Genomic DNA, 22,417 nt, shown 5'->3' on the forward strand with positions numbered 1-22,417 from the left:
CAAATGGGAAATAATTGGCTAAGTGGTACTACTGCTGAGAAGTATCTGGGGTTATAGTGGATTACAAATTGAATAAGAGTCACCAATATGATGCAGCTGCAAAAAAGGCTAATATTCTGGGCCACATTAAAAGAAGTGTTGAATGTGAAACATAGAAGGTAATTGTTTTGTCCCACTCTACTCAGCACTGGTGAGGCCCCAGCTGGAGTACTGTGTCCAGTTCTGGGTACCACACTGTAGGAAAGAAGGGGACAAACTGGACAGAGAGTCCATAGAAGAGCAACAACAAATGATAAAAGGTCTAAAAAACCTCACCTATGAGAAAAGGTTAAAAATATTGGGAAAAGAATACCAAGGAAAGACCTGGTAACAGTCTTCAAATACATTAAGGACGGTTATAAAGAGGATTGTGATCAATTGTTCTCCAAGTCCACTGAAGGCAGGGCAAGAAGTAATGGGCTTGATCTGCAACAAGGGAGATTTAGGGTTAGATTTTAGGAATAACTTTCTAACCATAGTAGTTAAGCTCTGGAATAGGCTTCCAAGGAGGGGATTCCACAACCTACCACTGGAGGTTTTAAAGACCAGATTGGGCAAACTCGTGTCTCAAGGGTGGTCTAGGTTAGCTTGGGCCCAGCTCAGCACAAGGGACTGGACTCTATGACTTTTTGAGTTCCTTCCACCCCTATAGTTCTAGGATTCTAAAAACTCTAAAGTCCATGGGGAAGGAGAAGCAGCTATGGAAGAGATTCTTTCCTCACTGCTAGGTGTAAGACAGAAAACACTGATGGTAAAAGCAGACCAGGGAGAAAAGCCAAATCAGAAAAGACAAAACATCTCGAAGAAAGAAGGGACTGACTGATGGTTTTGCAGTGAATGTGCAAAGCTTGCTGTCAGGCCTCCTGGGTTCTATCCCTAGCTCTGCCCTCTCTGTGCCGCCAGTTTCTTCATCTCTAAAAATGGGAATAACCTACCACATGGGAGAGTCATGAGTTACAAACATGAGTGATTTAAAGGTCTTTGAGATTCTTGGCTGGAGGGAACAACAGCAGGCAAAGAGTTAATTTAAGGAAGAGCTTTGAAAGAGGAGTCTGAGGGGAGGGGAACTATATAGGCTCCGAAAGAGAGAATGAAGGTGTAAACCAGACAGATGGAGATCAGGGCTGAGGGAAACTGATGTACTGAACCTCAACACCTCGCGGATGCAATGCCACTGATGCCATGGCACTAAGGATGTATTTAGCTCAGAACATTTTCATTGTAGAGCGTTTGCTTTGTCCAACATTGTGACCAAGTTTTAATGATGCTTTGGCTGATTTTATGCCTTCCCCCCCTCCTTTGGATGGGGTAGACGCAGTGAACCAGTCCCTCCCCCCCATGGAGGTTAGAGATTACCCCTTATTTTCTTTTCAGTGGGCCATGGAAGACAACATAATCTAATTCAACATCTCTCTTCCTGTGTAGAGAAAGCATCAGTAAGCAAGGAGAGAGGCAGGAGTGAGAGCAACAAGGTGAGGATTTCACTGTCTCTGTGGCTGTTGTCCAAAGCCTGGAAAGGACATTTCCTTTCAGTTCCACCAAAGGAGAACTGGCTCAAATCAACATTCAGCCACTTGGAAAGGTCCAGAAAAGTTACCATGGACACGGCAGAAACATTCCATCAAGCAACTGATGTGATCAAAATGCTGTTAACCTAACAGAGCTTGAAACAGTTACTGGGGCAGGGCGAGGGGGAACAGAGGGGGCTGCGTTTTTCAGAAAACTGGTTTAAATAAACACAGCAAACCGAGCTAGTCAGCGACTCGCTTTGAGAGATTTCAGATGATCCAGGAGGAGCTTGCTTCACACCCCTTCATTATGCCCAGAGTCTGTTTAGAGAGTCACCAGTTGCAATATTCCCAGGGCTGTCAACTCTTCCCGCTGGATTGGGTTTCAGAAGATTCTTTCTCTTGCAACAGAGGGTTTTGCTTGCATGGTTTCAATGAGCCACAGTTTCAAGTCTCAACCCTCCATCCCCTACAACGGTGACATGTGGCAGGTTCTCCCACACCCAGCTGGCTAGCCCAGGCCAACATAAACTCCCTCTTCCCCTATTTCCTCACATGAGGCTGCAGCTGGGCACCCATGGTTAGCCTGACATGACCCAGGTTACAGCAGGTACAAGGTGTCAGAGGAAATCTCTGCTTGCTCCCTGTCAATCACTTAGGCCCCACCCATCAACTCAGGCACTTAAACATTGTGGAAGAAAAAGCTATAGGGTTTGGACAAAGACCCTTGCGTGCGTCCTGATAGCAGAAACTCTGGCCCAGCCGCTGACCAGCTCCCATTGGGATTGCTCACTGCCATGGGTCCATCCAAAATACAGCAACCAAAGTTACCTTCCTAGGTCACAGCCTGTTGTTTTGCCCACACCACACCCAGACCCCTTTGGCTCTCCTCACTGGTCTCTTTCCAGGTTCTACAACTTCACTTCTTCCCACCTGTCTGAGCTTATCTAGTCCCCCCACTCTGCCAAGGCTGCACCTATTGCACAGCACTGCCCTAGCTCTCTCAGCTCCCCTGGGGGTTTTCACTGTAAGTCCACCCCCATGACACTGCACCACCCTCCCCACACCCGCCCTTGGATACCCTAGGCTTTGCACTGTACTCCCCTTCCTAGTCCCTCTCCGATAATATCCCTGTCTCCACACACAGCTTACGCTGCACCTGCCATCTCCTCTCAGATTCTCTGGGCTATATACTGCACCCTCCCCGCCACCAAAACCACTACACTCCTCTCTGACCATATGGTTTGTACCCAGCACTGCACTCCCTTCCCCTCCCCTCTCACATTCACCCCCCAAGAGGGTAAACACTGCACTCTCCTCCCCCAAAGCACTGTGCTTCCCTCTCAGGCCTCCTGGGGTTTACACTGCAATCCCCACAGCACTGCACTCTCCCCCCCCCTCAGGCCCCCGGGGGGCTTGCCCTGCCCCACCCCACCCCACCCCACACTGCCCCCCCTTCAGGCCCCGGGGGGCTTGCCCTGCCCCCCATTACACCACACTACTCCCCCCCTTTCAGGCCCCCACGGGGCTTGCCCTGCCCCCCCATTACACCGCACTACTTCCCCCCCTTTCAGGCCCCCGGGGGGCTTGCCCTGCCCCGCCCCGCACTGCCCCCCCTTCAGGCCCCCAGGGGGCTTGCCCTGCCCCCCCATTACACCGCACTACTCCCCCCCCTTCAGGCCCCCCAGGGGGCTTGCCCTGCCCCCCCATTACACCGCACTACTCCCCCCCCTTCAGGCCCCCGGGGGGCTTGCCCTGCCCCGCCCCGCACTGCCCCCCCTTCAGGCCCCCAGGGGGCTTGCCCTGCCCCCCATTACACCGCACTACTCCCCCCCCTTCAGGCCCCCCAGGGGGCTTGCCCTGCCCCCCCATTACACCGCACTACTCCCCCCCCTTCAGGCCCCCCAGGGGGCTTGCCCTGCCCCCCATTACACCGCACTACTCCCCCCCCTTCAGGCCCCCAGGGGGCTTGCCCGCACTCTGACCTCCTGGGGTTTACCCGCTGCCCCCCATTGCACTGCCATGCACCCCTCTGCCCCCCATCCCATTGCTCCGCACGCCCCAGCTCTCTGGGATTGCGTACCTCACGGCACCCCGAGCCCCCCGGCCCCTACCTGCCGCTGCCCCCAGGCAAGAGCCCCTCTCCCTCGCTCGGCCCCCGGGGTTTTCACCGCCCCGCCCCGCCCCCTCTACGCGTGGCCGACGTCAGCCAGTCCCAGCCGGCCGCCCCCACGTTGCCAGCACCAGCGCGGGACCTGGGACGGGAGCCAAGGAGGTTTAATACGCATGCGCCGAGGAGGGGCACGACGAGGCCGGCAGGGGGCGGGATTTGTGTCTGACCCCGCCCCGCTGCCGCTCGTGCGACGTGCGTGCCGCGGAGAGTGACGCTGTACGTAGGAGGCGGTGTGCATGACGCAGTTGCCCATGGTAACCCCGGAGCCGCGCAGATAGAGGATGGTGAGTGCGAGATATGAGGGGGGGGCCGGGCTGCCGGGGGGGGCAGCTAGGGGAGGGTCCTGCTGTCTGGGGGAGGGGCCGGGGCCAGTGCCAGTCTGGGTGGGGAGAGGGATTGGTGGGTGCTGGGGGGGGCCAGTCTGGATGGGGGGGCAGCCGGGGGGGGAGAGAGATTAGGGGGTGCTGGGGGGGGCCAGTCTGGGTGGGGGGGGCAGCCTGGGGGGGAGAGGGATTGGGAGGGGCCAGTCTGGGTGGGGGGGCAGCCTGGGGGGGAGAGGGATTGGGAGGGGCCAGTCTGGATGGGGGGGGCAGCCTGGGGGGGAGAGGGATTGGGAGGGGCCAGTCTGGATGGGGGGCAGCCTGAGGGGGAGAGGGATTGGGAGGGACCAGTCTGGGTGGGGAGAGGGATTGGTGGGTGCTGGGGGGGGGCCAGTCTGGATGGGGGGGCAGCCTGGGGGGGAGAGAGATTAGGGGGTGCTGGGGGGGGGCCAGTCTGGGTGGGGGGGCAGCCTGGGGGGGGAGAGGGATTGGGAGGGGCCAGTCTGGGTGGGGGGGCAGCCTGGGGGGGAGAGGGATTGGGAGGGGCCAGTCTGGATGGGGGGGCAGCCTGGGGGGGAGAGGGATTGGGAGGGGCCAGTCTGGATGGGGGGGCAGCCTGAGGGGGAGAGGGATTGGGAGGGACCAGTCTGGGTGGGGAGAGGGATTGAGGGGTGCTGGGGGGGCCAGTCTGGATGGGGGGCAGCCTGGGGGGGAGAGGAATTGGGGGGGCCAGTCTAGATGGGGGGCAACTGGGGGGGAGAGAGATTAGGGGCTGCTGGGGGGGGCCAGTCTGGGTGGGGAGAGGGATTGGGGGTGCTGGGGGGGGCCAGTCTGGATGGGGGGCAGCCTGGGGGGGAGAGGGATTGGGAGGGGCCAGTCTGGATGGGGGGGGCAGCCTGGGGGGGAGAGGGATTGGGAGGGGCCAGTCTGGGTGGGGAGAGGGATTGGGGGGCAGCCTGGGGGGGAGAGGGATTGGGAGGGACCAGTCTGGGTGGGGAGAGGGATTGGGGGGTGCTGGGAGGGACCAGTCTGGGTGGGGAGAGGGATTGGGGGGTGCTGGGAGGGGCCAGTCTGGGTGGGGAGAGGGATTGGGGGGCCAGCCTTGGTGGGGAGAGGGATTGGGGGTGCTGGGAGGGGCCAGCATGGGTGGGGAGAGGGATTGGGGGGTGCTGGGGGGGGCCAGCCTGGGTGGGGAGGGAGGGATGGGGCTAGGATGCTATGGAGAGGCAGGGATGGGGGTCCAGCCTGGGGGGAAGGGGTGGGGGCTGGGGACCAAGCTTGGGGGGGAGGGTGTGAAGGGGTGGGATGCCGGGGGGGCCCAGCCTGGCTGGGGAAGGATGGATGGAGCAGGGGCTAAGGTGCCATGGAGAGGGAGGGAGGGATGGGGGTCCAGCCTAAGTGAGGCAGGAGGAATGGACTGGAGGGGCTAGCCTGGGTGGGGAGGAAGAGGTGGGGGGCTGGGGATCTGTGAGCCAAGCCTGGATGGGAAGGGATGGATGGGTGCTGGGGGTACTATGAAGAGGGAGGGATGGGGGGCCAGCCTGGGGGTCTCATTGGAGGAGAAAGGACCAGCAGGTATTCAGAAGTTTCAGGCATGCAGTGCCAGGGTGAGGAGGGGTTTACACAGCTACTGCAGGGGAGCACCCCCATCCCTCCAAGAGGTGGGCTAGCCCAAGGGCAGGATTGTGCGGGGGGGGGTGTGTGTGCAGAAACTAAAGGATCAAGCTTATGACAGTGGGACAGAGGATGGGTGAAAGAGGTGAACAGCCTCCAATAGTCCCATGTATAAGGGCTGCATTCAGTCCTCAAATCCATATACATGGCCTGGTTTGCACACACTGGTTCAAGGCAACCACATTTTCCCTAATTGAGGAGCTACACGGACAGCATGCTAGGAGCATAGCATCTTCACTGTGATGGTTCTGCAAGCTACATTCCCCACCCATCCCAGCCTGCAGCATTCCATACTGCTCCATCATAAAAGGTGTGGAGACAAAGGCCAGGGCCCCTGTTCCCTTTTCGTTCAGTTGATGGTCAGTCATTACATACTAGACACAGCGATCATCGCAGGAATTACATCTGCTTTAAAGATGAGGGCAGTTACATAATGCAATGGAGCACTCCATCAACTACACTTGGGCAGCGGCTGCTGACAGATAAAGTTGCACTTTTGCTTTGTGAAGGTCTCAAACTGGTACAGTCTGGGATTTGCTGAAGTTTAGTCTTGAAATTAGACGAAGGTTTCTAACCATCAGATGAGTGAAGTTCTGGAATAGCCTTCCAAGGGAAGCAGTGGGGGCAAAAGATCTATCTGGCTTTAAGATTCTACTCGATAAGTTTATGGAGGAGATGGTATGATGGGATAATGTGATTTGGGTAATTAATTGATCTTTAAATATTCAGGGTAAATAGGCCTAATCCCCTGAGATGGGATATTAGATGGATGGGATCTCAGTTGCCCAGGAAAGAATTTTCTGTAGTATCTGGCTGGTGAATCTTGCCCACATGCTCAGGGTTTAGCTGATTGCCATATTTGGGGTCGGGAAGGAATTTTCCTCCAGGGCAGATTGGAGAGGCCCTGGAGGTTTTTCGCCTTCCTCTGTAGCATGGGGCACGGGTCACTTGAGAGAGGATTCTCTGCTCCTTGAAGTCTTTAAACCATGATTTGAGGACTTCAATAGCTCAGACATAGGTGAGGTTTTTCGTAGGAGTGGGTGGGTGAGATTCTGTGGCCTGTGATGTGCAGGAGGTCGGACTAGATGATCAGAATGGTCCCTTCTGACCTTAGTATCTATGAATGGATTCTGAGCATTTATTGTGTGTGTGAGATGGGGTGGGCGGGAGGGAAGTAGGTAGTTTCCAGTGCATGTTTTACTTAGCGTTAAACAGAAAGATACACAAATGTATTTCCCATATATGAAATCAGTGTTTCCCAGAGTGTGTGATATGGCCCCTGGGGGTTCATCAGAGACTAGCTGGAGTGGGGAGAGATGGGGGAGCACCCCAGCTAAAGACCCTGACAAATTGTTCTCCAGAATCTCAGGTTTCATTAAAAGAAACAAAACAACAAACTCTAAGTCTCTGGCTGTTATGGCTGTGAAAAAAACCTTGAAAATGTGAAGGGAGTGAAACCACTTCAGAGACCAGAGTTTGTAGAGAGCCTAGAACAACAGCCCTCAGGTGTGAATTGCCCATTCTTTTCAGTGGTTGCTTACTCTGATGCCAATAATGAGTTAACAATGTTGACATTTAAATTATTTCAATGCACATCAAAGCATCTTAGAAATGAGTGGAAGTTTAATATTATGAAGATCCATACCAGCAATTCCCAAAAGTGTGGAGCAGAGGGCATGAAGTACCAGCTGGGGAAAGGAAGTGAAGGCACAGCAGATGTATACATTGAGAGATGGGTAGATTGTTAAACTTCACATGGTGGGACTGCAATGAGAGCCAAGTCAGTTTTGTTGTCCTAAAAGAGGGCTCATCTTTTGAAAGTTTGGAAAATATTGTGTTAAATGGCACCTGTGGCTTACTTAAAAAGAAAAGGAGGACTTGTGGCACCTTAGAGACTAACAAATTTATTAGAGCATAAGCTTTCGTGAGCTACAGCTCACTTCATATATTTACATGTTTATGGCACTTTATTAACAGACATCAGGCAAAGAGTATAATAACTTTGTACTTATAGGGCCTTTTATTCAAGGACATCAGAGTGCTCTATCGTGATGTTCAAGTATTATTCCATTTTGCAGACTGGGAAACTGACTCATGGAGCGATTAGGTGACTTGCTCAAAATTATTATATGGAGACAGGGTAGTTTCTGCATAGTTAAAAGTGGAGTCAGGCACTTAAGGCTGATTGTGATCTATTCTTTCAAACAAAACCACAATCCTTTTATTGTCAGTACTATCCTTGATATCTAGAATTTGTTCCAGAAATTGAGAACTTTCTGAGATAAGACTTGGAAAGTGACTCCTTTTAGAAATGTTTCATATGGTCTAATAATTCGTTGGGGCTTTTATCTGCCCAATAAAATTACATTACATCATCAGGTTTTTTTTTAAAAGAGTACGTCTTAACATTGACTCATATACAGCAGTTAGTTATCAAAGACAGGTATACTGAAATATATACAAACATGTTCCAAAAGCTAGACACGAGTTTCAAACACCAAAACCAATAGAAGGAAGAAAAGCATGCAGGCATTGTCATCATTGACACCCTAGATACAAATTTTGTGCGTGAACCCTTTTCCTATGGAAATCTGCATGTGGCACATTAACAAATTTAAAGGAAGCAAAAGAGTTTGATTTTAATTATGCAAAGGCATGCACAGAAGGACCCATTCAAATATCTCCCAGTGGCCCAAAATAGAAAACTTTGTATGACCTCTTTTGATAGAAAACTGTGTCAGCGGGTTTGAGCAGGGAAAACTTTCTAGGTGATTTGACTCTAGCAAAAGGTAAACTTTAATGCAGAAAAAAAATGTATGCATTGAATGATACCATAGTCTGGAATTTGCACAGCAAGTAATTGATTTCGTTTTGACTGTGTTAGAAGTATTGAATAAGCTGTGCTAAATAGATTAAGGCTCTTTGGTTGTTTTGAAAAAGGCTTTTATGTAGCATCTGTAGTTAGGCAGGCTAGGAGAAAGTTAATCAAACATCATGCTTCAGGGCATCAGCTAATTAGCTGCAGTAAGGAAGGATTCCCCATCCTCACACACTGTGTACAGAATTGCACAATGGACTAGGAATGAAACATCAGCTACTAACCACTGCTGAAGGCATATTAGACTCGATAGACCATTTGTTTGATCCCGCTCTAGCAAATCCTATATAAATACACTGAAACCTTCACTAACCTTCCTCAAATAGGCATCCTCTGTCTTATGCAATGATTTTAGAAAAAAGAAAAGGAGTACTTGTGGCACCTTAGAGACTAACAAATTCATTAGAGCATAAGCTTTCGTGAGCTACAGCTCACTTCATTGTTGTTATTACTCTTTACTGTAGTGTGTAGGAACCCCAGTCTTGGACCAGAACCCCACTGTGCTAGGCACTGTACAAACACAGAACAAAAAGAGAGTTCCTTCCCCAGGAGCTTACAATCTAAGTGTAAAACAAGAGACAACAGGTGCCTACAGACAGACCAGTGGGAGAGTACAGGGAAACAATGAGACAATATTGGTCAGTGTGATAGGCAGTATTTTTGTAGGCATAATGGAAAAGGAGGGTTTTGAAGGAGGTTAATGAGGTAGCTCTGCAGATGTTTACCAGGAACTCTTCCTAAGCCTGACTAGCAGCATGAGAGAAAGCACAAAGGCGCCTGTTTCAGATTTAACAAATGGGTAATGGAGGCTTGTGCCATGGTCCAGTCAGAGGCAGGAGTCAGCATCTTGATAGAGAATAAGAGAGGTTATTAGTGAAGTTTTGGAATAGCCTTCCAAGGGAAGCGGTGGGGGCAAAAGATCTATCTGGCTTTAAGATTCTACTCGATAAGTTTATGGAGGAGATGGTATGATGGGATAATGTGATTTTAGTAATTAATTGATCTTTAAATATTCAGGGTAAATAGCCCTAATCCCCTGAGATGGGATATTAGATGGATGGGATCTCAGTTACCCAGGAAAGAATTTTCTGTAGTATCTGGCTGGTGAATCTTGCCCATATGCTCAGGGTTTAGCTGATTGCCATATTTGGGGTTGGGAAGGAATTTTCCTCCAGGGCAGATTGGAAGAGCCCCTGGAGGTTTTTCGCCTTCCTCTGTAGCATGGGGCATGGGTCACTTGAGGGAGGATTCTCTGCTCCTTGAAGTCTTTAAACCACGATTTGAGGACTTCAATAGCTCAGACATAGGTGAGGTTTTTCGTAGGAGTGGGTGGGTGAGATTCTGTGGCCTGTGATGTGCAGGAGGTCGGACTAGATGATCAGAATGGTCCCTTCTGAGCTTAGTATCTATGAATCTAGGATGGGGTTAGGCCATGAAGGGCCTTATAAGTGAAGACAAGTAGCTTATGTTTGATGTGATAGAGAAGGGGGAGGCAAAGGGTGGGATGACATGGTCAAACAGTGGGCTAGGAGAATGATCTTTATAGCAGCATTGTAGTTCAGTAGAATTTTATTTGATCTTTTGTTAAATGCTACACTTACTAAGTAAACATTTGCTGGTCACTGAGGGCATTGATATTCTAAATTCATCATCTGAGCTTTGTGGCTAATACAACAAAACAGAAGATATTTGCTTCTTCTCCCTAATCGAGACACAACTCCACGCCATAGTTACTGACAGGCCTTACATCGCCTTCTTTCTAGACCATAGCATAAAGTGAAATAGTTCTCTTCATTACATCCTTTATATTGTCAACTCTGATATGATATTTACACAGATAATTTCAATGCTCAGTTCCCCCCAGATCAGCTTCTAATTTGGCCTATAAATGTGACTCTTCCTCTCAAGAGCTTCTATGGCACAGGATGTGGTTGCATGCACCAACTAGTTCTAGAAATCCACACAACTTGGATTTAAAGCTGAATAAACCTGCCAAACCTTAGGACTGTAAATGCCATTGTATTTTTATATACATGTATTAAGAAAAGTTTAGCACACGTCGCTATAACAAAAAAACTTTGGATAGTTCAGTGAGTGTTTTCAACCTAGAAATTATATATTTTCATAAAACTACATATTTGTATTCTCAGAAGGATGCTAATGATATGATAATTTTCTTTCATATCCAATTTCCTTTTTGAATGTTGTATATCTCTGTTTTTGCCAACCAATAGTGTAGAACCCAGTATTAAATTTTATATAATTTCTTGGTAATTATCCAGTGGTTTTGTGTTTTGCTTTTTAGTATCTCCACTCACCTTCCAGAAAATGTAGCTATCTTAGTGGTGCTCTCAGGTGTCAATCTCTTGTTGGAGGAGGTCCTATGCTTCTCTGTATTTTCACTTACAACTTTATGAAGAATTCTTTTGAGTTGAAATTTTCCACTCTTGGTTTCAGACCAAAAAAAAAAAAAATGTTTTGTGGAAAACTCCTTCAGCTGTTGAGTTATCACAGCAGCAAAATTATATCTTTTTTCAATTTAAAAATGTTTTAAAGACTTAACAGTAACTCAACTGTGTCAGTAACAGTAACTCAAAAATGTCTGCCCAATAAAATGTTGCATTCTGTATGTGGCTAGACATGGGATGTTAGATGGGGTGGGATCTGAGTTACTACAGAGAATTCGTCCTGGGTATGTGGCTGGTGAATCTTGCCCATTTGCTCAGGGTTCAGCTGATCGCCATATTTGGGGTCGGGAAGGAATTTTCCTCCAGGGCAGATTGGAAGAGGCCCTGGGGGTTTTTCGCCTTCCTCTGTAGCATGGGGCATGGGTCACTTGCTTGAGGATTCTCTGCACATTGAAGTCTTTAAACCACGATTTGAGGACTTCAATAGCTTAGACATAGGTGAGAGGTTTATTGCAGGAGTGGGTGGGTGAGATGCTGTGGCCTGCATTGTGCAGGAGGTCAGACTAGATGATCATAATGGTCCCTTCTGACCTTAATATCTGTGAAAAATACTTTGGTCTCTCGTTCAAGTCAGTCATAGACTAAAACAGATTATTTGCTTAATACATGCCACCACTTCTGGAGTTGCCCAGTATGGCTACCCTCATCTAAAAGGTGTAGCTTGTTGAGACTGTACATCCTATCATACTGTGCTTCATCATCTAAGTGGCCTCCACAGTTCCCCCCTCCATATTAAAAATGCTGAAATCTGTTCAGTTTTATGCAGATTACATGTAGCCCTCACACTCCCTGACAAATTGCCAGTGCAGCTCTTCAGCTGGACAATGTGCTTAAACCTCAGTTGAAGACTTGTTCTGCTACTGAACCTGGGAACCCCCCACATCACCCATCTCGTCCCTCAAACTGCCAATACACAGCTGCCCTGCCACTAATCCAACCAATAGATTGCTTTTTTAGTATCCTTGTCTTGCCTGCTGGAACATCGATATCACCACTGCAATATCCATAACACTGCTGTTTACTGCCCACATTTATGGTTTTCCCATTCAAAAGTTAATTAAAATGTTTTGTTTGCAAATAAAAACCTGTCCATCAGCATGTGCGTAGTACAGTTTGCACGTGCCACATGCTGGAGTTATGCAGCAAGTAAATTCTTACTTTTTCTAGTCTGCTAAACCATCAAGGAGTACTTAACACCTTTTTAGTTCATGTATTTAGTAGGGCTCTCAAGTGATTGATTAATCGCGGAATCAAAAAATTTTATCACGATTAATTGCACTGTTAATAATAGAATACCATTTCTTTAAATATTTTTGGATGTTTTCTACATTTTCAAATATATCAATTTCAATTACAACACAGATACAAAGTGTACAGTGCTCACTTTATATTTATTTTTGATTACAAGTATTTTCACTGTAAGAAAACAAAAGAAACAGTGTTTTTCAATTCACCTAATACAAATACTATAATGCATTCTCTTTATCATGCATCCGATGAAGTGAGCTGTAGCTCACGAAAGCTTATGCTCAAATAAATTTGTTAGTCTTTAAGGTGCCACAAGTCCTCCTTTTCTTTTTTGCGAATACAGACTAACACGGCTGCTACTCTGAAATTTATCATGAATGTTGAACTTACAAATGTAGAATTATGTACCAAAAAACTGCATTCAAAAATAAAACAATGTAAAATTTTAGTGCCTGCAAGTTCACTCAGTCCTACTTCTTGTTCAGTCAGTCGCTCAGACAAACAAGTTTGTTTACATTTGCAGGAGATGATGCTGCCCATTTTTTGTTTACAATGTCACCTGACAGCGAAAACAGGCATTCTCATGGCACTGTTGTAGCTGGCGTCGCAAGATATTTATGTGCCTGATGCGCTAAAGATTCATATGTCCCTTCATGCATCAACCACCATTCCAGAAGATATGTGTCCATGCTGATGACAGGTTCTACTCGATAACAATCCAGAGCAGTGTGAACCGACGCATGTTCATTTTCATCATCTGAGTCAGATGCCACCAGCAGAAGGTTGATTTTCATTTTTGGTGATTCAGGTTCTGTAGATTCCGCATTGGAGTGTTGCTCTTTTAAGACTTCTGAAAGCATGCTCCACACCTCGTCCCTCTCAGATTTTGGAAGGCAGTATAGATTCTTAAACGTTGGGTCGAGTGCTGTGGCTATCTTTAGAAATCTTACATTGGTACTTTCTTTGCATTTTGTGAAATCTGCAGTGAAAGTGAAAACGAACAACATGTGCTGGGTCATCATCCGAGACTGCTATAACATGAAATATATGGCAGAATGTGGGTAAAACAGAGCAGGGGACATACAATTCTCTCCCCAGGAGTTCAGTCACAAATTTAATTAACGCATTGTTTTTTTAACGTTCGTCATCAGCATGGAAGTATGTCCTCTGGAATGGTGGCCGAAGCATGAAGGGGCATACGAATGTTTAGCATATCTGGCACGCAAGTACCTTGCAGTGCCAGCTACAAAAGTGCCATGCAAATGCTTGTTCTCATTTTCTAGTGATATTGTAAATAAGAAGAGGGCAGCATTATCTCCTGTAAATGTAAACTAGTTTGTTTGTTTTAGCAATTGGATGAACAAGAAGTAGGGCTGAGTGGATTTGTAGGCTCTGAAGTTTTACATAGTTTTGTTTTTGAGTGCAGTTATGTAACAACAACAAAAATCAATATTTGTAAATTGCACTTTCACAACAAAGAGATTGCACTACAGTGCTTGTATGAGGTGAATTGAAAAATGCTATTTCTTTTGTTTATCATTTTACAATGCAAATATTTGTAATAAAAATAATATACTTTGATTTCAATTACAATACAGAATACAATATATATGAAAATGTAGAAAAACATCAAAAATATTTAATAAATTTCAATTGTTATTCTATTGTATAACAGTGCAATTAAAACTGCAATTAATCTCAATTAATTTTTTAAATTGCTATTAATTTTTTTGAGTTAATCGCATGAGTTAACTGCAATTAATTGACAGCCCTAGTATTTAGGTATTTATAAGGCTGAATTTTTAAAAATCCCCACAGATTTTACTGAGTGATGCTTCTCCTGGATATTAAATATCTATTTACTAGAATCAGAATACATAGATGTAACTTTAGAACAGTAACATTTTTGAATGACTGCTAGCCCGAACTAGAGTTTGTGTCTTGATTTAAATTGGACAGCATTTTAACTGCACACATGAGCTATATAATATATATACAAACAGAGCTGCTAAAGCAGAGTCCACATCTATATATTGGTTTGCTTTTCTTCTAGCCTTCTAAATCAGCTTACTTTATACCTCAGAGAATACTTTTATTTCTATAAATAACCCTTTCTCTCTTGGCTAACCTAGATAATCCTGCGATCAACCACACAACAAGAAGTGTCACTTGAATAGAATATGGAACAACGCTGATCTTATTTCTTGTAGGCTGTTGTGTTAGTTTGGAAGTTCATCATTCGGCAATAGGAGAGGATCTATTAACATTTGTTTTTCATTCCTCCCCTGAGAAGTATTTAGTGGTAGATAAGTGATGCTTTGTAGCTTATTCTTTTGCATTTGGTTTCTTGTAGTTGCATTTAAAGTTAAAAAAGTTCCTAATCTTGACCTGCTCTGGGAATGTATTGCTTTACTCTTAGCAAGCAGTACTGTGAACAGGATTAATGTTTCATCAGCCCTTTTAGCTTGAGCAGTAAACTACAATAATAGGGCTTGATTCAAAGCCCCCTGAAATCAGTACTCCCATTGATTTCAATGTGCTTCGGATCAAGCCTATAAAGAATAAGCAAAATGGTGGGAAATTTGGGAGTGTCTCTATTTAGCAGTGTTACCCTTGTAAGGAAGTAGAACTTGTGCATATTAGGGGGTTGCTATTCATTTTTGGTATGTCTTATTAAGTTATGTATTAACACACTGACTTATAGAATTATAGAAATGTAGGACTGGAAGGGACCTTGAGAAGTCATAGAGTTCACTCCCCTATAATCAGGCAGGATCAAGTAAACATAAACCATCCCTGGTTTCAGAGTAGCAGCCGTGTTAGTCTGTATCCGCAAAAAGAACAGCAAAAAGAAAAGGAGTACTTGCGGCACCTTAGAGACTAACACATTTATTTGAGCATAAGTTTTCATGAGCTACAGCTCACTTCATTGGATGAAGTGAGCTGTAGCACACAAAAGCTTATGTTCAAATAAATTTGTTAGTCTCTAAGGTGCCGCAAATACTCCTTTTCTTTTTGCGGATAGAGACCAACACGGCTGCTACTCTGAAAAAGAACAGGAGTACTTGTGGCACCTTAGAGACTAACAGATTTATTAGAGCACAAGCTTTTGTGGTCTACAGCCCACTTCATCGGATGCATAGATTGGAACATATAGTAAGATATATACATACATACAGAGAAGGTGGAAGATGCCATACAAAATGTAAGAGGCTATTTAGTTAAGATGAGCTATTATCAGCAGGAGAAAAAAACTTTTGTAGTGATAATCAAGATGGCCTATTTAGACAGTTGACAAGAAGGTGTGAGGATACTTAACTTAGGGAAATAGATTCAATATGTGTAATGACCCAACCACTCCCAGTCTCTATTCAAACCCAAGTTAATGGTATCTAGTTTGCATATTAATTCAAGCTCAGCAGTTTCTCTTTGGAGTCTGTTTTTGAAACTTTTCTGTTGCAAAATTGCCACCCTTAAATCTTTACTGAGTGGCCAGAGAGGTTGAAGTGTTTTCCTACCGGTTTTTGAATGTTATGATTTCTGATGTCAGATTTGTGTCCATTTATTCTTTTGCATAGAGACTGTCTGGTTTGGCCAATGTACTTGGCATTGCTGGCACATGATGGCATATATCACATTGGTAGATGTGCAGGTGAATGAGCCCCTGATGGCGTGGCTAATGTGATTAGGTCCTATGATGGTGTCACTTGAATAAATATATGGACAGAATTGGCATCGGGCTTTGTTGCAAGGATAGGTTCCTGGGTTAGTGTTTTTTGTTGAGCGGTGTGTGGTTGCTGGTGAATATTTGCTTCAGGTTGGGGGGCTGTCTGTAAGCGAGGACTGGTCTGTCTCCCAAGATCTGTGAGAGTGAGGGATCATTTTTCAGGATAGGTTGTAAACCATCCCTGACAGGTGTTTGTCTAACCTGTTCCTAGAAACCTCCAATGATGGGGATTCCACAACATCCCTTGGAAGCCTACTCCAAAGCTTAACTGCCTTTATAATTTTTCCTAATATCCAACCTAAGTGTCCCTTGCTGCAAATTAAACCCATAACTTCTTATCTTGCCTTCAGTGGATGGGTCAGCTAAGAGCATGTCATGCACTTGTCACTTGGCATCAAGAAGATTCAATATTTCAGGATCATCATCATTGAACCAGTCTACATGATAGCATTTTGTATATCTATCGCAGCCCACAACAGCATTATAGATTGTATCATGCAGGGACAACCTTTCAGCAGATAAGTCATCACTAATTGTTGGAAGAGTTAGCTGTGTTGAGAATTGTTCAGCAGTTGATGGGTCTTTCAGCCAGGCAACATTTAGATACTTAACTGACTAGTTTTTACACATTTTTGGCTGAACAAAAAGGGAAAACTTTGATCAATAAAGACGGTTGTCAGTCCCCCAATCTGCTCCATGTAATACTCGGGTTATGTGCACATCTCATAGGTCTCGCTGTCAGGCCAACACATAGTCAGTGATGTCACCCTACCATTTTTTATTTGTTGGTACACCAGTAACTCTGTCACAGAAGGAAATTAGGTTGATTTGTTCTTGACAAATCCATGCTGGCTATGCCTTATAACCCTATTATCCTCTAGATGCTTTCAAATTAATTGTTTAATAATTTGTTCCAGTATCTTTCCAGGTATTGAAGTTAGTTTGACTGATCTATAATTCCCTGTCCTCTTTGTTGCCTGATAAAAGATGCACCACCACCACTCACAGTGCTGCCTAGTGGTCAGGCGGGAGTTGGCATGTCTCCTGCAAGACTAACCCTTGCTCTCCAGTGTGGGGTTTGTAAACCCCATCACCTGCCCTTTTTAAAGAGAAGTCCTATATTTGCCCCTCTTCAGTCCTTTGGGACCTCACCCATTCTGTGTGAGTACTTGAAGATAATTTCTAACAGATTTCTAACAGATTTCTCCAAGATTGTTTCAGCTAATTCCTTAAGTGCCCTAGGTTGAATTTCATGAGGTCCTGCTAACTTGAGTACATCTAACTTATCTAAATATTCTTTAACCTGTTCTTTCCCTATTTTGGCATCCATTCCTTCCCCTTGTTCTTAATATTAATTGCGTTGAGTATCTGGTCGCCACTAACCTTTTCAGTAAAGACTGATGCAAAACAGACATTAAACACCACAGCCTTCTTGATGTCATCAGTTATTAGCTCTCCCTCTCTGTTAAGTAGAGGACCTACGCTTTCCTCCATCGTTATTTTGCTCCTAATGTATTTAAAGAACATATTCTTATTGCCTTTTATATCCCTTGCTAGGTGTAGCTCATTTTGCGCCTTAGCCTTTGTTACTAGTTGTGTGGTTAAACTTGTATTTTTTAAATTGTCAGCATGTTGATGAATAATTCTGAAAGTCTATGTACTTGATTGACCTCCTAACCCACCGTTTGCCATTAGTCGTCTTAGATTGTAAATTCTTTGGGGTCAGAGTGTGTCTACCTTTATGTTTGTGCAGCACCTAATACAAAGCAGTCCTATCTGGGTGCTACCATCATATATATATTTAACAACATACAGTACCTTGGATAGTATACATTTCCAGTTTTATTAACTGACAACATATGATAGGCACAGACAGTATTAAGGCACAAAAAGGTAGCATTAAGGGTAAGATTTCAGTCTTACCATTGCATTTCCAGACTTGAGAGCTAGATGGCTTAGCCTTTGCATTATGCTATCACTTCTTAAAAGCATCGAGTTGGGATTGACATTTGTTGATTTTCTACTTGCATCCTACAAAAACCTTTTTTTAAATAACTCCTTCTCAGAAACTCCCCCTGTACAAGGGATGGGGTATGTTCATTTATTTATTGTCAGATAGTTTAGTTGATTGATATTCAATTAATGCCCATAGTACAGGCGGTCAGAGGTGGGGTCATATATAACTTTAGTTTTCCAGTGTTATCAAAAGCTTAGTTGGGATGATCTGTGTAGTGAGATCTTCCTTTGGAGCTTATTAATACCACCTTGTGCAGAACAGAGTATTGTAAGTGCTCAGAAGTGGTGTTTTAAAAGAGGTGGAAGCTGAGGCAGCTGGGAGCCAATACCCCTGCACTGGAATAGGAGTGCTATGTTAAAAGGCTGCTTTCTAAAGAAAAGTGCTGATAGTTAATTTCACTGGATCCTGAAGTCTTGCATCCACAGAATAGGATGGTAGTGCAGAGGCAGTAGCAGGACAGTTTCCCATTGCCCTTAGCCAATGTGTCTCAACCTTGATCTAGAGGGAGCCACCTTCAGGAGCAGTCTCCATGGCCCATTATGTCCTTGACCTCCAACAAAAATATTTAGAACTCGGAACTCTTCCCATCTACAGAGCACTTTACAACCTATAACTAATTCATCCTCATACCATCATCGTGAGATTGGAAAATAGCATTATCCCCATTTCCAAAACTAAGGTTCAGTGACGTGCCTGGAAGGCCTCTGGGTCTGAACTGGGATTTGAAGTGTGAGTTCCTGGCTGGGATTTGAAGTGTGAGTTCCTATTGGTCTCAGCACAGAGCACACATGGCTGCCAATCAGTGCCTCTTATGGTAGTTTTTTTATGGGAACACCTGACCAGTAGAGACTGGACTGAAAACCAAATGACCCAAAAGGGATGAAGAAGCTTTTCCTCCATAGATACATCCCAGAGAGGAGGATGATTATAATTAGGAGTGATAGCAAGATTCCCACTGGGGCTCTGTTGTCACAGGTGCACAAACACATGGTAAGAACTAGTCCCTGCCTGGAAGAGCTTACATTCTAAACAGGCAAGACGAAGAAAGGGTGTGTGAGGGGACAGAGAGGCACTGAGTGATTTAAGAGACTTGCCCGAGGTCATCTAGCAAATCAGTGGCAGAGCTCTTGACTCACTGTTTGTTGCCCCGTCTACTTGCCGCACTGTCTCTCTATTTATTAAAAAGAAAAGGAGTACTTGTGGCACCTTGGACACTAACAAATTTATTTGAGCATAAGCTTTTGTGAGCTACAGGTCACTTCATCGAATGCTGTAGCTCACGAAAGCTTATGCTCAAATAAATTTATTAGTCTCTAAGGTGCCACAAGTACTCCTTTTCTTTTTAATAAATAGAGAGACAGTGCGGCAAGTAGACGGGGCAACAAACAGTGAGTTTGTTTGTTTGGGGGAAAAGTTTCAGTATGGGAAATAACATCTCCTGGCTTTCCTGGCTGCTGCAGGGTTTACTGTCAATTCTGCGCAAACTGAAGAGTGCACCAGACCAGGAGGTGAGAATCCTCCTCCTGGGACTGGATAATGCAGGCAAGACCACACTCCTGAAACAGCTGGCATCTGAAGACATCAGCCACATCACACCGACACAGGTAAGGAAGGCTCTTCCTGGGCCTGCAGGCTGCTGTATGTTGTGTTTCCATCCCACAAGCCATGTTAACCATATTTCAGATACAAGCTATGCCTATGAAATGCTAAAGACTGCACACAAAACTAAATTAGAAGGGATATTATCATTATATTGGTGTGTTTTCAACTGCAGAAAGGGAGCCAGCCCCAAATGAGTGTATAGCTGGAGCGCATAAGTTTTGCACCCTTTGAACAAGATTCTGACTTCAGGCATGTTGGTGTGTATCTGGACTAGCTCCATGGAGTTCAATGGAATTACTTGGGATTTACCCGGGTGTAACAGAAATCAGATTTGTTTTAAGAAACAAAGAACAACTTGTACATTTCTCTCTATGCTCCTTACTTCTTTCCCCCTGGGCATTTCCAGAATCCCACAGATCATGTCATCCCTAGCTGTTGGTTTTTACTCCCCCGCTTCAAGGCTCCCCATTGGGGCAATTGTGTCCCTCCAGTCCAAAATGCCATCAACACCACTCCTGACTTAACCAGAGGAGGCTGCTAGAGAGCTACGCAAGGTGCTCTTCTCCCCCCCTCCCCTAGAAGCAGAGTGCCCTGCCTCACAGAATTCCCAGCCCCCAACACCCCAGAGCAAAAGCCCACGCTCAGATTCCAAGCTCTGATCCCCTGGGTCATGTGGCAGCACGTTGCCAGGCCACACCACATCCTGTTTTTCCAGTTGAACACCCTTTCAGTTGGAGCTTTAGTTGATGAAACAGACCCTTCAGATATGCAGCTGTTCTTTTAAGCTGAGCACTAGTGTTGTGTCGAATGAAGCTTAGTCCTCTGGCTTTGGGTTAGACTGTACTGTGTTCTCAGTTTTCACAGGGTCAAGCCTGCTTCTGACAGTGCCCTCTGTTTTTTTTCCTTATTGGCATCTCTCTCTCACCTCTTGCTGTATCCACCCTTCTGAGCACTCCAAAGACATTAACAGCAACATATGTCTCTGTAGCCATGACAGTGTCTGCCCTTGATCCAGGAACATATGGAAGCTGACATGCATGAGGCTGCTGTTCTCTTTCCTCTTCATCTCTCCCGCAGCTGATCCATCTGAACAGCAACGTAGCCCTATCTTGCCATGCTTTTCAGCAATGTGATATATAAGCTGCTAATGGTACGCTCTCATGAATATGATCCTGAGATTCAGGTTAACACAGTGTGTGGTTTTACTTATGCTCATTCCAGGGCTTTAACATTAAAAGTGTACAGTCTCAAGGTTTTAAGCTGAACGTGTGGGACATTGGTGGACAGAGGAAGATCAGGCCGTACTGGAGGAACTACTTTGAAAACACTGATGTTCTTGTAAGTATTGGCCACAGCTGAGTGCTTGTTAATGCATTGGCTTTCCAGGCAGAAAGACAGGCAGTGCTAAACACGCTATTCTGAGTAATGCCATTGCTGGTATAACATTAATCATTCTGAACCCATTGGCAAGACTGGATACATGGTGAAAAATGGTGGAATTGGCAGAAACATTTCACATTTATTTTTGACTTCTCCAGCACATTGTGCTAATCACTCCTATACATGCTCAATTACAAGTCTCTCTGGTATTAATGGCATAATGTTAACATGATACTTTGCACATCTGTAGCAATGTACATTGGAGAATCTTAAGTCATTCTACAGGTACTAATGAATTAAGCCACAAATAGTGAGGTAGGTTCAGTATTATCTTCCTTTTACAGATGGGGAAACTGAGGCACAAAACAGTTAAATGATTTGCCCAAGGCCAGCCAGGAAAGTCTGTGGAAGAGAGGCAGAAAAATAATCCTATCTTTAATTACAAGACTATCCTTCCATACCTATTTGAAAGTGAATGTTTGTAAAACTCTGAACATGAAAACCTTAACTAAATGCTTAATTATAATGTAGGGCCTTTACAGTTACAGGATGCAACACATTGCGTCTTAGAACACTGTACAGAATATATACAAAATGCAGCCACTTCTAAGGGCAGGGTGGCAGCCAGATGGCACCCACAAGCCTGCACAGTGTGGGAAGAGGAGGAATATTGGCCAGGGATATTGGGCAAATCTCCCACTCTTACCAAAAGTTCTACAGATTCTGTAAGAAAAAGAGTACTTGTGGCACCTTAGAGACTAACAAATTTATTAGAGCATAAGCTTTCGTGGGCTACATTCTGAAGAGTCTGTACAGATCAGCAAGGGCCTTTGATCTTGAGGTACATCTGACAGACATGGCTCAGCTGTATGTCACTCAAGTTAACCCCCATGGAAAATTTAAAAGCTGAATTGTCTTGGCCAACAACAGAACCTGTGTTGCCAGTAAGTTTAGGAAATCCAAACCCAGTGCTTAGATCGCTGAGGTTATGTCTACACCACACAATTTTCCAGGTGATTGGCACCCAGGTATGAGCACCTGGGTTAACCTTGCCTGCGTGTGAGCATCCCCATTGCAGAGCTCGAACTGCGTTACTGCATCCTCATTGTTTCTGCATTCATCTGTGTGTGCCTGGGAGCATGTGCCATGGTTTTGTGTTGAGATGCCCTAGGGATTCTTTCCCAGTCGGTTGCATCAATTGTGAGAGAACTTGTCTGCCCTCTGGGCTGGGGATTTGTGGAAAGGCACTGGAGAGCTGTCAGCACTTGAGTGACTTAGCCTGCATCCTCATTTGCAAAGTGGGTGAGTTCCAGCCTTAGTTAAAGCAGAGCCCAAGCTCTAAACCCACACTCCCAACCGGCTAAGCTCATCTGAACAGTAAGT

The 22,417-nt window shown here is 45.4% G+C and overlaps 1 protein-coding gene across 1 annotated transcript in view; it reads left to right on the forward strand.

Moving 5' to 3' along the window:
* The first annotated feature begins 3,843 nt into the window (after positions 1-3,843).
* The window catches only part of ARL3 (ADP ribosylation factor like GTPase 3), a 38,280-nt gene continuing 19,706 nt past the window's right edge, over positions 3,844-22,417 (forward strand). The window contains exons 1-3 of the mRNA XM_038411278.2: positions 3,844-4,004; positions 19,513-19,656; positions 20,876-20,992. Of these exons, the coding sequence (XP_038267206.1) occupies positions 4,002-4,004; positions 19,513-19,656; positions 20,876-20,992 (264 nt within the window). The 5' untranslated portion in view covers positions 3,844-4,001. The remainder of the gene's footprint in view (positions 4,005-19,512; positions 19,657-20,875; positions 20,993-22,417) is intronic.

This window comes from Dermochelys coriacea, chromosome 7 (genome assembly GCF_009764565.3).
Source record: "Dermochelys coriacea isolate rDerCor1 chromosome 7, rDerCor1.pri.v4, whole genome shotgun sequence".
Taxonomy (NCBI): domain Eukaryota; kingdom Metazoa; phylum Chordata; order Testudines; family Dermochelyidae; genus Dermochelys; species Dermochelys coriacea.